Here is a 21,112-nt window from a genome sequence, read left to right as displayed (position 1 = left end):
CAGCAACGCGAACCTTCCACGGCTTTCCAGGTTCAAACTCAGGAACAAGATCGGTGAAGGTATCCTGATTTGAGGGCCAATCCTTGTTTCCTGCATCTCCGCTAGAGTCCGGCCAGCCATCGCTGATATTTCCGCGGCCAGTGGACCAAGTACTAGAACAATGAATTGTGATGTTATGAAAAATTCAATATATTGATTTTTCTAAACTTACTTATCACCCTGCAAACCACCCAGGCCTGTGATGCTTGAACCAGCAGTTGACAAAGTTGATTTGGCAGTAGTGCCAGGGGCCCGTGAGAAGTCCGTTAAATCATGCCCATCCTTATCCATGGCTGGCAATTTCCACTGATTCAAACGAGACTGTTGACTGGAGGACCCACCACCGGTTCCTGGTCCGCCTCCACCATTTCCACCACCCCCGCCACCAGGGCCATGATGATAAGGACCGCCTTGATCTTTTCCTAACCCCATTTCAGACAAACTATTCTGTAGTGTGGTCAAATCATTGGAATCCGGATGGAAGTTGCCGCGCAGATGATTAATGTTATTCGAATTTCCAGACTGTTGTTGCTGCTGTTGCTGTTGTTGTTTCAGATAGATAGCCTGTTGATTGGCGATTTGATTTTGTAATCCAGCTATCTGTTGCTTGATCTTTGGAATAGCGGAAATTTGATTGTTGGATCCACCTCCTCCACGCTGTAAGTTGTTTTGAGTAACCTGAAGTTGCTGAAATTCGGAAAATAATGATAACCACTCTCGGTCACTTGTCTGATAAACACGTCTGAAGGACCCTTACCTTTATGTTGTTTAAAAGCTGATTCAACAAGAACAACGTTTGCGGTGCAAGCGGTTGGTTTAGTATCTGATGGTTCAAATAACCGGCCTGGACTGCCATCTGTATTTGCTGTACCAACATACGAAGCTGTTGTGTGGACGGTTGAGCGGACGAATTTTGTCCTCCGCCGCCGCCGCCTCCGCCTCCTAGCACATTTCCTGCTACACTGTTCGGATTACCTTGGCCGAACGGTCCATTCGGCCCGGATGGTGGTGCCTGGTTCAAGTAATTTTGCAACGGCTTGTTCAAACCGCCTAAATTACCCAGATTCGGATTGTTAGAGCCGAGACCGCCGGGAATGTTGTTATTCGGTCCACCTTGATTGTTCTGATGAAAAAACGGTAGAATATTCATATGACAAAAAGATTGTTACCTTCATCGATATATTATGCTTTAAAAACCATACGAATTCACTGGTTTACAACGAACATTACCAATTTTTGTAAACCGATCGTTACATAATTACTTATATGTATCAGGATGTAAAGGAGTGCAATCGGAAAAAAAAACTTTGAGGGCCTAGGCAAAAATTCCCCCCCCATTCTGATACCGATGTTTGTCAAAAATGTATATTGTAACAACAATAACCAATATTTTTACAAGCTTAGGTATGCATATGTTTTGTCCTGTCGAACGCGTTTTTTTTTAATAACTTTGAGTTGAGTGGATGAAAATTTATTGAACTTAAAGTAAACTCTAGTAAGCTCTAAAACTCTAAAAGCTAGTAGTGTAATGTCCCATGTGCAAAATTTGATGACAATCTGATTGCTGAAAACTTTATCAAAATTAACTTACTCAATCAAGAATTATTGACAAAAAAAAAACGATTGTATTTTTTTTAACAGCCCTTAGTTGACATTGTTATTGAAAAAAAAAAACGCTGTTTAACTAATCTTTGGCTGTTTAAAATATTTTAAAAGGGTTTTACTTCGGCAAATTAAAGTTTTCGCATGTAATCACCAAATAAAGCGCATCTGCCTTTCATCTTATCTCTAAAGTGTCTTCAAAACATGCTTCTTTAAATGTGCTTCATAACTTGAAACTTTTTATAGTAGACCTTGAAAAATTTTAAGGTCTACTATAAAAAAAATTGAAAATTCTAACTTTTTGATTCAATAGAAAGAGCTTTACTTTACACTACCATGTTGTAGAATACATAAAAATATGAAACTTTGTTGAAAACATCAAAACTTAATCTCTTTTCAGAGCAGAGTTATGGAGGTTTTGTTTTGAAAGTTATTTACAAATTTTTTTAAAGTTGTTTTTTCAACTTAACTACAGTTAGATGAGGACTTACATGAATGAGATGTTCAAACATTTGTCGAAGCATTCAAATAACATGTTTTGCACAAGATTTCAACATTCTACGACGTTTCCTAGCAAACTTATTGCAACTTAATTTTTTTTCTTAAATTCACGACCGTTTATTGCAAAGTCGTGCAAGTGGATTTTCAAAACTAATAGAGAGATCACATTGAAGCTTGAACTTGGTGCAACAAATTGGTGTTGGCACGATTTGTCTCCACGCGCTCATATTTTAACACAACAACAACAACAACAACAATATTTAATGTGTTTTGCGTGTTTCCATACAATAATTATTTTCAACTGCTTTCTGCCTTCGTTCTGCATAGCACGGAAATCAATTTTTGTATGAAAACACGCAAAACACGTCAAATATAAGCAGGTTGTGCTCAAATATGATCTCTGATGAGTTTTGAAATTCCACTTGCACATTTTTGCAATAAACGCATGTGAAATTGAGAAAAAATAAAACTAAAGTTGCAATAAGTTTGCTAGGAAACGTCGTACAATGTTGAAATCTTATGCTTAACGTGAGATTTGAATTCCTCAACAAATGTTTAGAACATCTCATTCATCTATATTCTCATCTAACTATAGTTAATTTTAAAGAACTTCTTTAAAGCAACTTGTAAATAACTTTCAAAACAAAACCTCTATAACTCTGCTCTGAAAACAGATTGAGTTTTGATGTTTTCAACAAACACTCATACTTTTACGTATTCTACAACTTTGTAGTATAATGGTAAGCTCTATCTATTGAAACAAAAAAGTTAGAATTTTCATTTTTTTTCCTAGTGAACTTTGACTTATTTTTGATGCTTTCAAGTTATGAAGCATGTTTAAAGAAGCAAATGATCTGAAGACACTGAAGAGTTGACATCAACGACAAAGGCGCTTGGAAAAAAGTTCGACATTTTGCCCTTTCGGATCACTGTCCAGTGCATTGTGGTTCGAAAGGGCTAAAAGTGGAACTTTTTTCGTAGTGCCCCTGTCTTTCATTTTATCTCTTAAGTGTCTTCAGAACATTTGCTTCTTCAAACATGCTTCATAACATGAAAGCATCAACAGTTAGTCAAAGTCCACTATAAAAAAATTGAAAATTCTAACTTTTTTATTTCAATACATAGAGCATTTTCAAACGTGAACACTTATATTATTTCTATTTGAACTTAAAACGAAGGCTACAATGAGTAATTATCAACTAATCATTCTATGGTGATTCTGATTTTATTTTAATATGCGCTGATCTGTAAAATCTCTAAAAACTATATTGTGGAAAGTTAACATCTCAACTCTTTTAAAACGAATGTTGATTAAGGGATGTTAAAAATAGTTTTATGATGAACACCTTATATGGTTATCATCTTCTATAGATGTTGCGAAAAAAGTGATATAGAAAGAAAGATGACAATTAATACATCTTTCCTCTAACTCGGGTACATATTGCTCCAAGGAATTAAATCAAGCAATCAGAACGATGCCCAATGTCGCCTTTACTTGATTAATGACAAAAAGTTTATTCTATCACTAATAACTCGAGAAATTTATACAAATATATGGGAGTTAGCGGTCTACAATTAGCGGAACCAAAAAATAGCGGAACTTTTAAATTCGCTGGAACAATCAAAATTTAGCGGCAATATTAAACCGCTAATGAAAAGTTAGCGGACTTAATAGCGATTAGCGGATTAGCGCTTCGGTGCCGAACACTGATAATAAGATATTTTTTCTTACAGGTTCGCCAAGCTGACTAATAAACAGGCCTGACTTCATTCCAACAACATAGAAAAGCTTCCCTTTTGGTACAATAAACAAAATACGGTAGTCAAATCGAGCGCAGAATAGTTGGACCGCTAGTGGGGAGATTTTATGAAAAAAAAATTCGTAATAGTCAGCAAAACGAACACTTTAGCGGTACCTGGCAGGTTTCCAGCCAGAAACTTTCCATTGAAAAGTTTAGACTGCATTTTCCGGAGATAAACAAGGAGAAAATGGAAAAAATGAAAAATTTGATGTCGTGTACTTGAGGAGGTTGACGATCTGTGGAAACTGCAAATCAGTCAGTGTTTGATAACGATTTACAAGATGAATTACTAAAAATACAAAAAAAAAATGCCTCCAAATGTGACCGTTTTCCTTGCGAAGCACTTTAATAGGTCCACAAAGTTTATAGTATAAACCTTATACTCTGTTTTTGTTGGATCTGGAATCGTGCCTTTATGCGAAAACTGATAAAAAGTCAAATATGTTATTTTTGTGCTGAATGAGGACACTAAACGGCTCAATTTGTCATAATTTCGATCAAATTAAAAATGTTGCACACTGTTGCTTTTTTTCGAATACACTCTCTAATTTCTAAGATGTTCATAGAAGACTATTGGAATTTTGGTAATGCGATATTTGATGTGGCAAAGAATTTCTCATTTTAATAATCGGTTTTAACCACTTTATTTTTTTGTTCAAACATACACTTACTTGTGGGAACGGCAAAGAAGGTCCCCCGCCGCCGCCGCCACCGCCTGGGAAACGACCACCAATAAACGGAGGTTCGAAACCTCCCGGATGATCATCGTGACGTCTCCAGTCCGAAATATTATTTCCGTTGTTGCGCTGCAACATCTCCATGGCTTCTTCCAAACCCATGTTGGAACTACGCAGTGCTTGCTCAATGTCATCTTTCTTGAATCCCATCTCGAAAAGAATGCGGAATTGCTTGGTCCCACGGATATCTTGAGGATTGTGTTTGTTTGGAGGCTTGCCAACACCCATTCCGGCGCCCCATTCTCCTCCAATGAGGTCAGAGCTTTCGGGCCATACATTGCCACCTGCAGGGACCGGCTTTTTATTGTTCCAGGATGATGGATTTCCAGGTATATCGTTCCAGTTTGGTCCACCTGATCCTGCATTTCCAAGTGGGCCGCCTGGGCCCTTTTCCTCCCAGTTACCTCCTCCGTCTTCCCAAGATCCGTTGCGAACAGATCCCGGTCCACCATGGCCCCACATATTATCTGATTTCATGGAGTTTCCTGGACCACCAAGTCTCGGTCCACCAATTCCTCCGGGACCTCCTATTGGTCCGGCGTTGGCACCAAGGGGATTTCTGTTACGAACCATGGGATCGGGACCTCCATTGGGACGATTGACAGGAGCTCCCCATAGTGATGTGTGATCTTCCATATTTTGTATAGGACGGCGACTGGTCGGTGGAGATGACTCATCCCAGCTACTCGGTGGTTTTGTTGGAGGAGCAATATTCTGTGGACCTCCAGCACCTACTGGCCATTGATTGTTTCCGCCGGCATTGTTAATCATTGGAGCCTGAGGAGGCATTTTGTTGAGTGGAGTATTTGGCATTGGGTGTTGATCCCACATTCCAGAGGAACCATTCAAGCGTCCAGAAATACCACGAAGATCGCCACGGAATTCGCGATTCGGTTCGATTGCTCCCGGTGGACGCATGTTGCGCATATCAACATTTCCCAGTTCTATTTGCGGTGCTCCAATATGCGGAGGCGGTGGTGGGGCAGCTGTATTGCGATTCTCCCAGTTATTTCCACCACCAGTAATTCCAACATTACCGGCCCATTCTGGTTCCTTTTTCGGTGGTGCATTGGCGACGTTCGGTGGCCACATGGGATTGTTGTTTTGGTTCCATCCTGGTTGTCCCGATGCGGGTGGATTTCCTGGACCACCCGTAGGCCCTGTCCAAACGTTAGCCGTCTCGTTGTTGCTGTCATCGTCAACGCCCCAAGTTCCTCCGATGTTGCTGGAAGGACCCCATGGAGTCTTTTGTGTTGGCTGTTGACTAACCGGTTGACCTCCGTTGCGAAGATTGGTCTCCCAGATGTCTGTACCGTTTATAATGCTCATCTTCAGAGCATCCTTATTGGCCGGTTCCGGAGAAGCTGGCACATCCCACTGAGTATCTTGGTTGACGTGTTGACAGCCCCAGCCATCCTGGCTGAACAGAGCTTCGCGCATTGAATTCAAATGCTCGAGCTTGGCAGACGAACTGGATGAAGCGACTGACTGAGGATTACCGGCGGATGTTGGTGGTTGCGGGGGCTGTTGCTGCTGCTGCTGTTGTTGTTGTTGTTGTTGAGGAGGTGGTTGGTTTGTGTTTGCACCTGGAGTTATAAATGTTAGTGTAAATTCAAGTCATTTTGTGAAAATTGTAAACAATATAAGTACCTAGTTATAAGTGATAAATTAAATGTGGTAATAAAATTATATTATCTATAAAAAAAATTCACTGGAAAAAAATACTGAAAATACAATCTTCTTTTACGGGTTGTTTAAAAACTGGAAACTCAGATAATTACACTAGTTTACAAAATTTTAGAAAATCGTGAACTTGATTTACTGATCCATATTTCTGATGTAAAACTGGGCTAAATCCGAAATTAAATTAAAAAAAAACTTAGTAAACAATTTTTGAGTTAAGCTCAAATTAGGACATTTTCTAGGAGAGTACGTAAATCCAAATATCTCGGTATAAACAAAATAAATATTTATTTTTTTGTGTATTGAAAATGAATACATTTGCTATCGATCATCTGAACTTCACTTTTGTGTAAACTAAAAGTATTGTTATAATTTGTGAACGATCGAGAGACGATGAAAAAATAATTTATCAGAGCAAAATATTATTTGGGCGGTTTTAAACTAGATCTTAAATTTTTATTTTCAAAGTACCTTAAATGTAAGTTTAAGCTGGAAATCAAGCCATATATATCACTCGAAGACAATTGAAGTTACAACATAAAAGATATTGCAGTTCAAAGTTCTCATAAAACAGGGTTGCTAGCGATTTTTGTTATAAACTAAAAAAAATTTCTTCGATTTTTTCCCGGTTCAAAATTATCGGCTTTTTTATACTGGTTGTTGAATATAAAATCTTGATGAAAAAAATCAAAGAAAAGCCCTAAAATTTCTAAAAATTGTTCCCGATACTTGTTAACCGGTATGAAATTATGACAAATACTAATTCATAAATTACGTATTCATAACATTTTGGGACGAATCTGGATCCATTTATTGTTTTGTTCCACAATTAAAAAAATGTATTTCCGATTATCTTTATCTTGTAATTTCAACGGTTTTGAGGCTCCTATGAATCAATTTTTTGGCATATGCTGTTCCAGAGAACACATAATATTTTAAACATACAAAGAAACTGTAAAGTGTTCGTCGTATTGCCTTCAAAAAGCCATTTTGTGTCCATTACGTACAAACATTGCGGATGAGTTTGTCAACTAATCCAAAATTGAAATGCTGATATTATATGCAAAATTCAATTCACAATTTATTTTATAACTCTATAATAACCACCTAAAAATCTCTGGATTAGAAAAAAAATAATCATATACAGTGAGCGAAATAAGATTAGTACCACTATGTGTTTTGCTTTTTAAAAAACGACGTAGCAATTGGCGTTGAGGACCAAAAATATGAAAAAAAGGGGTGCGAAATAAGAATAATACCACTTGTGTTTTTCAACAAAAAATAGATTATTTCTATAAATTTACTGTGTAAAAGTGAATAATAATAATTTTACGAATGATTTGAATAGATAACTGCATTTTAAGGAGTTTTCTAGAATTCCAAAGGTTTTCAAAGGTTTTAAAAGGGGGTTAAAAGGGCAACGAGCTGGGAACTCCTGAAATATTTCCTTTACTCAATAAAAATGAGAAAGTGGATGTATTCTTTATTGTAGGGTATTCATTCCAGAATCTCCGAATTTATTTGGACATGTTGTTCACATAATAAAGCAAACTAAGGTCTTAATTAGGCTCAATTTTTGTGCGCTTCTTTTATTATCCAAATTTGTTTTTTTGGGAGTTTGGAAAGAGAAATCTCTTTTTGTTGTGTTTTGATAAAAAAAAAGAAAATATTAAGTGGTTTTAGTTTCTTTCCTATGATTTTTTTAGATTTGTCTGGATTTTATTTAAAAAAAATCCAGATCGAGAGACCAGATATTGCCAGGTATTGTAAAAATTTGTGCTAATTTGTTTAGCCAAAAAATGCGGGAAAACTAACAAGAAATTTGATCAAAACAAAAACTTTTTCTTTTAAATTTAATACGATTTACATCAAAACAGATCATAGGGTAGGTGTTCCTAATTTGGCATGTGTACCTAATGTTAACATACCGATCCATTTTAACTGTTTTTGACGTTATTTTTCACTTATCACAATTATTAAAAAAATGATGATATATTGCAGGGGTGAGCAAAGCGCGGCCCGCGTGCCGCATGTGGCCTGCGAGACCCTTTTGTGCGGCCCGCGAAGCTTTTTTTTTTCAAATTTAAATGCATTAACTTTTCTCAATGCTTAACTTAGAGTGAAACTATTCGATATATTAAATACAGGGTTGCTAGCGATTTTCAGTTTTGAAATTCCAAAGTATTTCCCAGTTATTCCAAGGTTTTTTCCCGGTTATAAATGATGATTTCTCCATTTATTATACTCGTTTTTTAACATAAAATCATGATGAATAAAAAAAATTCAATTTAAAGGGCCTCAGATTTCTCACAAATGTACACCAAAACTTGTTAACCGGTGAGAAATTATGACAAAGACTTCGGCGTTTCTAAACACGTAGTCTTTTCGTATCAAATTGACAGGTTTTCATGATTTTTTAAAACAAATCTAACGAAAATGGCATCTGTTCGTTGTTTTGCTCCAAAATTTCAAAACATCGAAACAACTTGATTGGGGATTTGTCTTACAAAACTTAAATCATCAGATTGCAGGAAAATATTTAGTTGTTTTCTGAATGCAGTTATATTTTTTATACAAATCCAAAAACATGTTTTAGAAAAAAGGTGTATCTTTCCAATACAAAACAATGAATAACTCTAGTTGTGCTCTAGTCATTTGAACTAAAAATTCGTGAAAATATAGAAAATCGTGTACAAGACAGGCCTGAACTTTAATCAGTTGAATGTAAGATATTATTTTGTATCAGGGTACAGACCTAAGATTTCGACAGGAGCTTTTTAAGGCACAATTTTTACATAAGATAATTATTCCAGCGTAGGAAATTTTAAGCTAAAGTTTAACGTAGGAAGAATTAAAAACCAAACACTTGCGATATCATGCTTCGTTCCTCAGGCCAATTCAAACACAATAACAACAACATTGAAAAATCAATACCTTTTTCTGCTGAAAAAGAGGTGTAACTCTGCTTAAAAACGTCTCTCGCTGCCAAATCATTTTCTTTTGCATAAATTAATTTAATGAAATATGTACATCGAACACTGAATCATTTGACGTCGAAACCTAAAACTGGTACAGTCGAACCCGGATGAGCGAGAAATCTCTATATATAAGAGAAAACTCCAAATCTCGAGCTTTTAAAAGCACAACACCTCTTCAAGTGAGAGTGTAAAACCTCTAAAAGCTGGAGTCGTTTTCCTGACTAGACCAAGGGAATTAAAAAAAAATACCAGTTTTGCAATGAAGTTTTGGTACCAAAAGGTATTGGGTTACCAAAGAGCAAATATCCATAGTTCCATGTTGAAACTAACTCGAGAAAACTTCGAACTGATGCATCAACTGGTTTCTTATAAATCAGTGGATTTTTATCAAATAGACATTGAACAGTTGCATTTCTAGATCTATTTAATGGATTTGTATGTTGCTGATCCTCTATAAAAGAAAACCGACCGAAAACCGAAAACTTATCGACGTTCGATTGTACATGATTAGTTTTGTGTTTATTTTTGTCGAGACATGTTTATTTATTAAATTAAATTATTAAATTTATAACATTTGAATTATGCTTGTAAGTGCAGCACACTTGTGGAGAGCGAAAAAAAATGTTTAAAACACAGATTCAAACTTCATTTGTTTACTAACGAACGAAAATAAGCAGGATAAACCTATATCGAGACTGTCAGAAACTACTCTTAAATATTGATATTTTTTTAAAATATTTTAGAAATTCTGTGAAAAAACTTCAACCATGACAATTTTCCCGATGAGTTGCCGAAATTCCCGGTTTTTTCCCGGTGACGCGATGAAATTCCAAAGTTTTTCCCAGTATTCCCGGTTTTCCCGGTTCGCTAGCAACCCTGTAAATATTTAAACGGGTCCTCCTTACTTGTGCTAATTTCTAAGTTCTAGAACATTCTAGAACTTAAAGCAGTATGTTTAAAGTAATGTTTAAATTTTAATTTTCCTCGGTATTGCCTCCCATTGCCCCTCTATTACGGCCTTGAATGAAGATTAAGATGATCTGAATGTGCGTTTCGGGTTATATTGACCCGAACAGCTTTGAAAGGTTAAACTGTTTGACGGAAATTAAATAACATGAAAAGTTATCAACACATTAAGGGACAAACAAACAAACATACAGAAATTGCTTTTTATATATATAGATGTTTCTTTTATGATGGGAGAAATCCCTCGCTTATTTTGCTCATTATATGGCCGAAACAAATATCAAATTCTTCTTTTGTCACCCTTCTCTTTCGATTATTTTGAAAAACCCGAAGAGGGGAATGAATAAAGTTCAAGGTATTTTATTAAAATAATTTAAAAAATCTTGTATACAAAAATATATTGCATGCAACCTTTTGTCCAACTTGTTACAATTGATTGAAAATTTGAATTATTTTTTATTATCCGCCCCCCCCCCCCCCCTTTCCTCGTGATACGCAAACTCCAAGAGCTCCAAGTGACAGAAGAAGGATTTCAAATTTGTTCCGGTCTAATATTTGTATTGTTATTGGTATATGCATAATGCAATTTCAAAGGTGGGCTAAGTTTGACGCGAATTGTTGCAGTGAACTGGGATTCTATATTTGGCATTATAATGTTTTTTTTGTGCGTATGAACTTCGGATAACTTTGCGAAACAATTCTCCACCCTAAAATAATTTTTCGTTTTATTTTCAAGTTCGTTTGACCCAGCTTATATAAAATCGAAAATCTTACTGTAAGTCGTCGAAAATGGCATTTTTATTACTAAAGTCTGCTTCATTTAATATTGGAACAAATTCTTTTGCTCATTGTGGCGCTCCTAGTGGACGGATTTGGAAACTTTTTTCACCCACGTGTCGGGAAATTCATTACCTTTCACCATGTATTTATGTCATAACACCAAACGATAGCATTTTGTAAACAACCGCCATGGAAGCCGAACGGAGAGATCAAATTGTGCACAGTTTTCTTGAAAATCCATTGTTGTCGGCATCGAAGCTAGCTAAACAGCTTAAAATGCCCAGAAATACCGTATGGCGTGTTATCAAGCAGTAAAAGGAAACATTGACGACGGCTCGGAAGCCGCATTCGAAGCGTCGGAGTGGAACTGTCGACCGGAAACTGCTTGGGAAAGTCATCAAGGCCGTCAAGAGGAATCCCAATCTTTCAGATCGCGATTTGGCCAATAAGTTCCAGGCCGCTCACAGTACGGTGCGACGAATTCGTCTCCGGGAAGGAATAAGGTCATTTCGAGCCAGCAAACAGCCAAATCGGACGCTGAAGCAGAACAATGTGGCCAGAATCCGTGCTCGAAAGCTGTACGACCAATTGCTGACCAAGTTCGACGGATGTATTCTGATGGACGATGAGACCTACGTGAAGGCGGACTTTGGGCAAATCCCAGGTCAAAAATTTTATTTGGCGACGGCTCGGGGGGATGTACCTGCAAAATTTAAGTTCGTGTTTGCGAATAAATTCGCCCGCAAGTACATGATTTGGCAGGGGATATGCAGTTGTGGACAGAAAACCATAGTCTTTCTCACTGACAAGACAATGACATCAGAAGTCTACAAAAAAGAGTGCCTACAGAAACGGATTCTGCCGTTTATTCGTGCCCACGACCGTCCAGTAATGTTTTGGCCGGACCTCGCAAGCTGCCATTACAGCAAAACGGTTATGGAATGGTACGCAACGAACGGGGTCAGCGTAATACCGAAGGACCTCAACCCCCCAAACTGCCCCCAGTTCCGGCCGATAGAGAAATACTGGGCAATCACGAAGCGGAGGCTTAAGGCAAAGGGAAAACTTGTTAGGAACATGACTCAAATGAAGAACTGGTGGAATCAAATCGCCAAAACGGTGAACGAAAAGGGTGTGCGCCGCCTAATGTGCCGTATTACGGGAAAAGTACGAGAATTTCTTCGAAACAGCCATGAATAATTTTTTTAATTTTTTTTATGAAAGAGTAAAGAAAATGCTACATTTGTATGAAAAACAAATTATGAATTCGTTAATAAATGACTGAACTACACGCAATTGTTTGTGTTCCAATATTAAATGAAGCAGACTTTATCAGGGCCGGATTAAGCACTCATGAATCCATTTTTTCTCAGATGTCCCAGAGAATACGTATGCACAGCGTGGTGAGTCAGTTGAATTTAAGATCCCGTGCGTGTTATATACAATTTAAGATGTGTAAAGAGTAATAGAGAACTGTTTAAGTAAAGTTCTTCATTCTACGAATCCGAAAGTTTGGAATTGTACCTAAGCTCAAAATACAGTCCACCCTACCGAAACACATAATTTCAAATCAAGATTTGAGAAACAAAAAACAAATGAAATTCAATTACATATTTGAGAATCAAACCTTATATCTTAAAAACACCAAAAAATCGTAATGTGTAAACGTGTAATGCGAATTACAATTTGAATAAAGAACTCAGGATTTGGAGTTTGAAAAGCGATTTTAACGCTGTTGAAGTTTCTCAATAAAAAAAAATGCGAATTCAAGGTGTTTCTCACTTTTTTTTCTTTTTTTTCTTTTCCAAAAATCTCTGGATTCTGCTTAGATTTGTCAGGAGTTTCTGTTATAAAAATTCGATTTTAAAAAACCCAGATTTTGTCAGGTTTAAAAAAATTGGAAAAAATATTTCAATGCTTTCACTAGGGTAAGTTTGCCAGATTGCCCGATTTTACCCGGACTTGCCCGGATATTTGACACGCAAATGAAAAAAATCCAGGCAAAAATGAACATATAAGTAGATTTAAAGTAAATAATCATTAACGGTTTTTGGAAGCCCATAATTCGATTTAAATTCTGCTAGTGTATTGATGGAAAAAAAAAGTTTCAAGTGTTATTTTGCTTCATTTTTATTGAATAATTTCGTGGTTTTTATCAAATTTGCTCAAATATTGCCCGGATTTTGGGTTGAAAATTTTAATGTCCAATGCTTGGATTGGCCCGGTCCGGATACGTTCGGGAGAAAATCTGGAAATTAGAGTGAAACCTTTCGGGAGATTATTTCTCAGGGGCCCCTTTGACGTTAAAATTTCGATTTTCTTACCTAAATGTCTGAAACTTTAAACATTATGATTAATTAATTAATTTCCTCCAATCGTTTTTAATCGTTTATTTGCCAAAAGGTAATTCTTTAGAGTTTTATTTTTTTCTTTTTTCTTTTTTTTTATTTGGTTGGATTTTAACTTCTTCAAGTCATTCAAGTCAAGATCGCAATTGTGTTAGGTAGAAACGCGATTAACGAATGTTCAACAGAGCTCTTAGAAAGTCATATACCGAGCGAGACACAATGGCATCGCTTTTTCAACTTAATTAATTTTTTTCTTCGGTAATCAATAGTTAATATTTTCATATTTCACTTTTTCTGATTTCTACACAATTTTTTAGCGAATGCCAGATTGAATTCAAATTAACGTTGCTTTTGAGTCGTAAGAAGAAATAAAACCAAACAAAATTTTGACCAATTTTGTCATTTTTTGGTTGTTGTTCACGGAAAATCTCTATTTTCAATTTGGTTTTATTTTTTTGTTTGAGTTCCTCAGCAAAACTTTCTAAACGTTCCAAAGCAGTAAATTTCAAAATTGCATTTTGATCGGAAATTTCAAAATTGCAATATTGATCGGATCACGGGAAGGGATCGCTTAACGAGCCTGAAGTTTGTATAGGATTTTGAGACATTTTGTTCGGGAGGAACATGAAAAACCAGTTTTTTTTTATAAATAGCTTTGGATCCATTTGGCCGATTTCTTTTGAATACGGTTATTCTTAGAGCCTAAATTATGACAAATATTTCATCCAATGACTGCATTTCGAGTTATTAGGCTTCAAAATTTGGCTGATTTTTAAGGGTAATATTCATCACTATTAATGAGGTACTGCGTCGAACATGTTGACGCAGCAATAACCGTGATGAATATCACCCTTGAAAAGTTTGATAAAATATTTGTCATAATTTAGGTTTTAAGAAAAATTGGTTTAACGAGAAATTGATCGAAGGGGCCAAAGTTATTGATGAAAAACTGGATTTCATGTTCCTCTCCAACAAAATGTCTCGAAATCCCATACAAACTTCAGGCCCTTTCCCCAAATTTTTTATTAAATAGCTGAACAAACCCGCGAAAAAACCGGGCAATCTGGCAACCTTAATCATGGGTTGAAATCAATTGAATTGTTATTCTCCAAAACTAAAAAAAAAAAACTAGTGATACTGAATTTAAACGAATAGGTATATAATTTTCAATTATCCGAAGAAGGTTTAACTTAGAAACTCACCTGACTGTTGCTGCGGAGGTTGTTGGTTTGGTGGTTGTTGAGGTGTAGGTTGTAACGGTGGCTTATTGGTGTTGACCACCTGGTTCCAGGTATTGTTGGCATTATTGCTGCTGGGTCCTACTAATGGACCACCTCCACCTGGAACCTGTGGCGGAGGCTGCATTGCTTTGGCTAGATCCGGTCTCTGGTTGGCATTCTGAGCGGGATTTCCCCATCCCTGTTGCTGTTGGGCTGCAACGGCACCCCAAGATCCGGGATTGTTATTGGAGGGTGGTGACCCCCAAGCACTTGTCCCGTTATTCAGTGAACTTTCACCCCCACCGCACAGACGAAGCGCCCGAGAGAGATTGATGCCAGCTGCTTCCAGCTTTTGCTGGCGCTGAGTCAATCTCAAAAGCTCGTCGAATGATGTGTATCCAGAAGTAGTACGGATTTCGTTTGCGTTAAGCCTAACTGGGTCCTTAGTGTACGTTTCATCAGTGGTCTTGTTGGGTTTGATCTTATCATTAAGGTTTTGGTCAATCGCTGCGCGTATCGTTAAAATTTTGCTCTTTACACTCGCATTAAGATTTACGTTAAATTTAATCAGGTAGGAAATAAAATCACATATCATATTCACAGTATTTTCATTATACAATATCATCATATTATGGCTCTTGTAGTTTATTTCGTAGCAATATTTGTTATTACTGATAATGATCACCTTTTGCCGTTGCACTTGGCAAACATCACTTGCGTCGTTTATTGCACTCATGATTGCGATTTAATGATTTTAAAATCCCTTCACAATAATCGTCACCTTTCTATTACCCACAGAAAAGATTCGGCTTTCCTCTTTTCATCAAACACCGTTTCTGATATTTACTTAACATGTTCTTAAAGCGTTTCAGACTTGTTCATATCGTGTTGAGTAAATGCGTTTATGCATTGTATTTTTATTCGTTTTCATTGGCTGTATTCGTTCTCGGTAGGAGCTGCACCCGTTTAGATTTTTTTTTGTTCTTATTGGTTGTGTTTTTTGGAATGTAGTTACACTTTAAGTTCTTACTCTCGTTAGGAACAGTTCAGCTTCTTATGGTTGCTAATTAGTTTGTAAATTCTCACCACGGTGCCAGTCCTTTTTGGCAGGAAACAGTCTTTCTAGCGGACATCGGCTTTAGGTATCCTTGTGTAATGCTTTCGTAACGATAACTCTAGTTTCAGTTTTGCATCTTTCGTGCTAAACACTTGTCTAAAGCTTCTAGTTTTAAATGTTTTTTTTCTTTTTTATTTTGGAACACAAAGATTTATTTTTCCAGAGTCATATTTTCTTTAGTCACAGTTAAAATTATTGTTGCCTTTCGGTAGGCTCTTCACCGCACTGCACTACTTATTTATTTAACTATTTTAAATCGATTAAGTCGTTTGTTCACAATTGGTGATTACTGAACGAAGCTTCTGGAGTTATACCCTAACTTACACATATTAGTAATGATTCTGCGATATTATTCTTAAATAGCATTATATTCACAGTTGAGATTTCACAGAAAATGACTTTTGTGGCGTTAGTTAACGAATCAGTTGTCTTTCCCAGAAGCAAACAGTGGAGTACTTTGCAAAGTCTATTCTGGTGTAAATGTCACGTGGGATAATTATTGGTTTGTTTGCCTCGAAAAATAATACACACATCAATTGTATTTGAAACACTTGTCGACCTCGGTAATATTCTAGTTGATTTTATTGCATTGTTCTACAAATTTGAAGTTTATGATTGTGATGTAATTTGCTCGTAATTCAAAGTGTTCAACACTAGTTTTGTTTTTCAACTTTCAGTCACACAAACGTGGAAGATGACTTTATGCTGGCACAATTTTTACTTGGTATGTTTTCTACTCGTATCACCTTACAAATATCCAAACTCACCCCAAGGAGTGGAGCACTTTACACTACAATTTGATTCTGCTCTGGTTTCAAAGTTGTCTGTTACAAACAACCCAAGCGTATCGAATTGTCATTTAATCTTCATTCACTGTATTTATTAGTTTTAATTTCGCTCGGGAATGATACGGTTCAGCTCGCTTCTCAGAACTCCCTTAACTCCAGCGTTGAAAGGTACTCCATTTAAACAATACTGGGTTTATTTATTTTCCAATTTCCAAATGGAAGTATTCTTCGAGGACGGAGTAGGATCCCCCTTATCGGTAGCTCACACAAAGCGCCACAAATTATTCACTTAATAATATCACAGATAAATCAGATAACACTGACAGTGACTCGCTTCGTGTGATGGTGGTGTAACGTGATTTCTTCCTTCTCTGCGATTCGAGTGTCTCGAAAAGATGCAAATGGACACTGGAAGCTTGGTTTTCCAAAGTACGTAGGTTCCTGGAGAAGAGAGAAAAAAAGTTTATGTAAATTGATATGAATATTGAGCTGTTTTTTTTTTGTAAAACAAATGTCCTAAGATATGAGTTGAATTTTTTTTCAAGTATGTTGAAGGCATTGGCATTACAATCAATCGCTTAAGTTGTTTATGGGTTTACATTATTCGACTACAACACTTCAGTTTTCCGTTATTCAAAGTCTAAGAAAAAATCCGAAAAACACGCTTCGGAAAAAGACAATAGATAAGCTACGGATACTAAAAAAATCACTTAGTGTCCTAGAAAACTGGAGTTAGAAGTTATACGTTGCACATAAGGATATAAAGGGTGTGTCATATCAAATTGCATCACGGAAAAAACGCTGTAGAAATTCGCCCAGTAGACCGATCCTTTTGAAAATTTTATACAGTAAAATAAAAACTGTTAAACAACTTTTGTCATTTTTTTTTATTCATACTTCGAGCCCAAGCCCGTATTCTCGCACGTTTCTTTTTACACCGTCCATAAGATTCTGTACAACGTCAGGTTGTAGTTTTGTTTTTTGAACAGAAACTCTAACGCATTGTCTGGTAATGGACGACGAAACCTACGTCAAAGCGGACTTTCGTCAGCTCCCGGGCCTGTAGAGAACAAATTCAGCGTTCCGGAGGAGATTCGCAAGCAGAAACTATCCAAGTTTGCCAAAAAGTACATGGTGTGGCAAGCGATCTGCTCTTGCGGAAAGCGGAGCGCCCCCTTCGTGACGACCGGCACGGTTAACGGGGAGGTTTACCTTAAGGAGTGCCTACAGAAGCGCTTACTACCACTATTGAAGCAGCACGAGGGCTCGACCATCTTTTGGGCGGATCTCGCTTCGTGCCACTATTCAAACGACGGGTTCACCTTCGTGCCAATAGAGAAATATTGGGCGATTACGAAGCAGGTCCTCCAGAATAACCCAAAAGTTGTCAAATCGGAGGCGGACTTCAAGAGAAAATGGATTTCTGTTAAAAAAAAAAAAACTACAACTTGACGTTGTACAGAACCTTATGGCCGGGGTAAAGAGGAAGGTGCGAGCATACGGGCTTGGACTCGAAGTATGAATAGAAAGAAAATGACAAAAGTTGTTTAATAGTTTTTATTTTACTGTATAAAATTTTCAAAAGGATCGGTCTACTGGGCGAATTTCTACAGCGTTTTTTTCAGTTATGCAATTTGATGTGACACACTCTTTATATTTATAAAAAAATTTAAGATCATGACCACAAAAAATATTAAAAAGTTGTGTAATAACCAGGGTGGCCAGCGAGTTTTCATTTTCAAATTCCCGAGTCTTCCCGGTTTTCCCGATTGAGATTTTATGGTTTTACCGTTTCAAAATGCGCAAACAAATAGGTCCATCAGGTTTTTTTTACCAAAACTAAAGATATGTTTATGCAAGTTGAATGTAAAAGTGTGAAAGGACTTAATTCTTTTTAGTTTAATCTTGAAACTCAAAGGTTATTCAAATTACAGTGATCGTAATACGGTAAGAAAATGAACCTAGTTGTCCGAACCTTAACCGAAAATTGTTACCTTTTTCAATCTTTCATACCATCTTCATTTTTTGTAAGAGAAACTGCTATATTTTCAATATTGGCATGGATAAATCACAGTTTTGATATGATGTCATATAGTACTTTTAAAATTTAAAGTTGAAATACTAAATGTCTCTATTGAAATCTACTGATTGATAATCTGATTTTTTTTTCTAAAGTTCTTAAAACAGATTCAGATGGACCTCATTCATGATAAGCAATCAGATATTTTATTTCGGTTCTCACATTGAAAACTGAATAGGGGAGATGAGGGCATAATGGGCACCTTAAGGAAAATGCTTATTTAACCATAGAGAATAGCTGTAATATGTGAATTACATCATTGTTTCGTGTTCCGACACTCAAATAGTCTATTGTCTAATTGGATGAAACTTGAAAAAGTAGATAAAAACGTTTAAAAATGCATTTTAAAAAATTTTGCCGAAAGCTGAAAACCAGTCACTGTAGAGGCATAATGAGAAACCCCCCGAGGCAGTATGAGCACCATTAATGAAGGCATAATGAGCATTTTCTGCCGGGGAATCTAGCAGCGAATTCGACTCGATGAAGTCAATTGAGTAATAGAGCTACAGCTCAACTTGTATCGTCTGACGATTTGGCCTATTGGTTAGATGTCGGAGAGATAATCAGTAGGCTCGAGTTCGATTCCTGGTGGAGGTAATTTTTTTTTTCATTTATCATTTATGATCATGATTGCACTAAACGGTGAGGCGTAGATTCATCAAACAAAGCAAAAACAAAATAATCTAGGTCTGTTTGTAGAATTCAAAGAATTAACACATGTTCATAGATTATGTTTCTGGTGTTTTGTTTGACGGATGATGCTTTGATGCTATTAGCCGTATAATGTAACAATAAAAAAAATCAATCATGAATGGTATGTGCAAATAAAAATCCCCTCGGACAGGAATCGAACTCGAGTCTACTGATTACCTCTCCGACATCTAACCAATAGGCCAAATCGTCAGACGATACAAGTTAAGCTGTAGCTCTATTACTCAGTTGACTTCATCGAGTTGAATTCGCTGCTAGATTCTCCGGCAGAAAATGCTCAATATGCCTTCATTGAAAGTGCTCTGTTCGCCTCTAGTGAACAAATTAAAGTAAAAACGCGTTTTACAATTGATTAAAGTGAAAAATCAAAAATTTTATGATGCTGAAAATTTAGAAACAATGTGTAGATCATGTTGCAGTGCATACATTTCAGATCAAGATGATTTAAAGGTCATAAAAGCTTATTTGGTGGTGCTCAAAAATTATAATATTTTCGTCACTTGAGAACCTAGCTGGTTATTATTTAATATTTCTGTAAATATGAAAAGGATATTTCTTTTTTGGTGAAAAATTAATACTATAGGTAGTACGAAACAAGTCCTCATAAAAATTTGTTTAAGAAAATACGTACTTATGTAGAAAAATGGACTTCTCATTATGCCTCGGGTGCTCGTTATGCCCTCATCTCCCCTACTGCTTTTGTTTGGATACCTTACATTTTTATTAGAATGCGCTGAGTTCTAGATTGTCTGTCCTATCTCAAAAATGCACACAAAAACTTGGTCTCTTGTTACATCTTCTGCCTTCTGTGCGTTTATCAATTAACCGAATACATTTTTCTCGCATGGGACAATTCCCGATTTTCAAAAGTTGAAATTGAGCTAAACATTTAAAGACAATATTTTCGAAATCAATTAAAATAAGAACTCCGAGGTTATGTCGTTTGTCAGAATATTAATTTTTATTTTTAACTTTAGATTTGATAGTTTTTGACAATTTTTAGTGTTTTAGTACATAAAACACAAACAAAATATTTGATTTTTTTTTAATTTTATCAATCAAATGAAAATTTTAAGTATGGTTATGATTATTTTTTATCTTTGAGGTGCTGTAATTCCAATTGAAAACAGCTGAAAAAAGTAAAGTCACGTAAAAAAATTATCACGTTTAATCTATTAAAAAACTACCTTTGATCATTAGATCTTTGGTAAAAATAGCTTTTCAGAAAATTTGTCGACCGAGTTAAGACTTCATGGATGAATAATTGAATTCATATCTCTCTTGTAACGTTTTATTATCATTCATTTTTTTCATCAAATTAATCCGATATTTTAGTCGGACTCTTCACAACAACTCCCCCAGTTTAAATGTGATTGTTAGATTTCTGCTATTTTTTCCAAGATTCGTTTCAGCATAACGTGTTTTTTTTTAAATGAGCTCCTGATGCAGACTCGAAATTCAACAATTCTAGCTTGTGTATAAAAACTCTAGTTATTAGATAGATGAAAAGCTTAAATCTTAGTTTTCGAGATGTGGATTCTATAGAAAACTGTCTGATTGCAACATATGAATTCACATCAGAACTACAAAGTCGCGGCATTTAGAATTTTTTTTAAATTTTTAAATTTAAGAACTTTTTTATATTCACTGCAGTGCATAATATGCGTGAGCTAAGAAATAGTTTGTAGTCGAGACATTTTTCTACCATGTTTTTACTCGACAAAAGTATGCGCTGAGTTCAAAAATCTCAATTTTTCAAA

The 21,112-nt window shown here is 36.1% G+C and overlaps 1 protein-coding gene across 2 annotated transcripts in view; it reads right to left on the bottom strand.

Annotated features, from left to right (window-relative positions):
* Positions 1–16,997, bottom strand: part of LOC129759261 (protein Gawky-like) — a 35,451-nt gene extending 18,454 nt beyond the window's left edge. For both annotated transcript variants that reach the window (XM_055756671.1, XM_055756672.1), the window contains exons 1-5: positions 14,639–16,997; positions 4,616–6,267; positions 797–1,162; positions 212–726; positions 14–152 (exon numbers count right to left, since the gene is read on the bottom strand). In XM_055756671.1, coding sequence (XP_055612646.1) covers positions 14–152; positions 212–726; positions 797–1,162; positions 4,616–6,267; positions 14,639–15,392 — 3,426 coding nt within the window. In that variant the 5' untranslated portion in view covers positions 15,393–16,997. The remainder of the gene's footprint in view (positions 1–13; positions 153–211; positions 727–796; positions 1,163–4,615; positions 6,268–14,638) is intronic.
* Positions 16,998–21,112: the final 4,115 nt, after the last annotated feature.

The sequence above is a fragment of the Uranotaenia lowii genome, unplaced genomic scaffold, assembly GCF_029784155.1.
Source record: "Uranotaenia lowii strain MFRU-FL unplaced genomic scaffold, ASM2978415v1 HiC_scaffold_133, whole genome shotgun sequence".
Classification (NCBI taxonomy): Eukaryota; Metazoa; Arthropoda; class Insecta; order Diptera; family Culicidae; genus Uranotaenia; species Uranotaenia lowii.
Note: the sequence above shows the minus strand (reverse complement) of the source record. Positions and strands in the feature narration are given on the sequence as shown.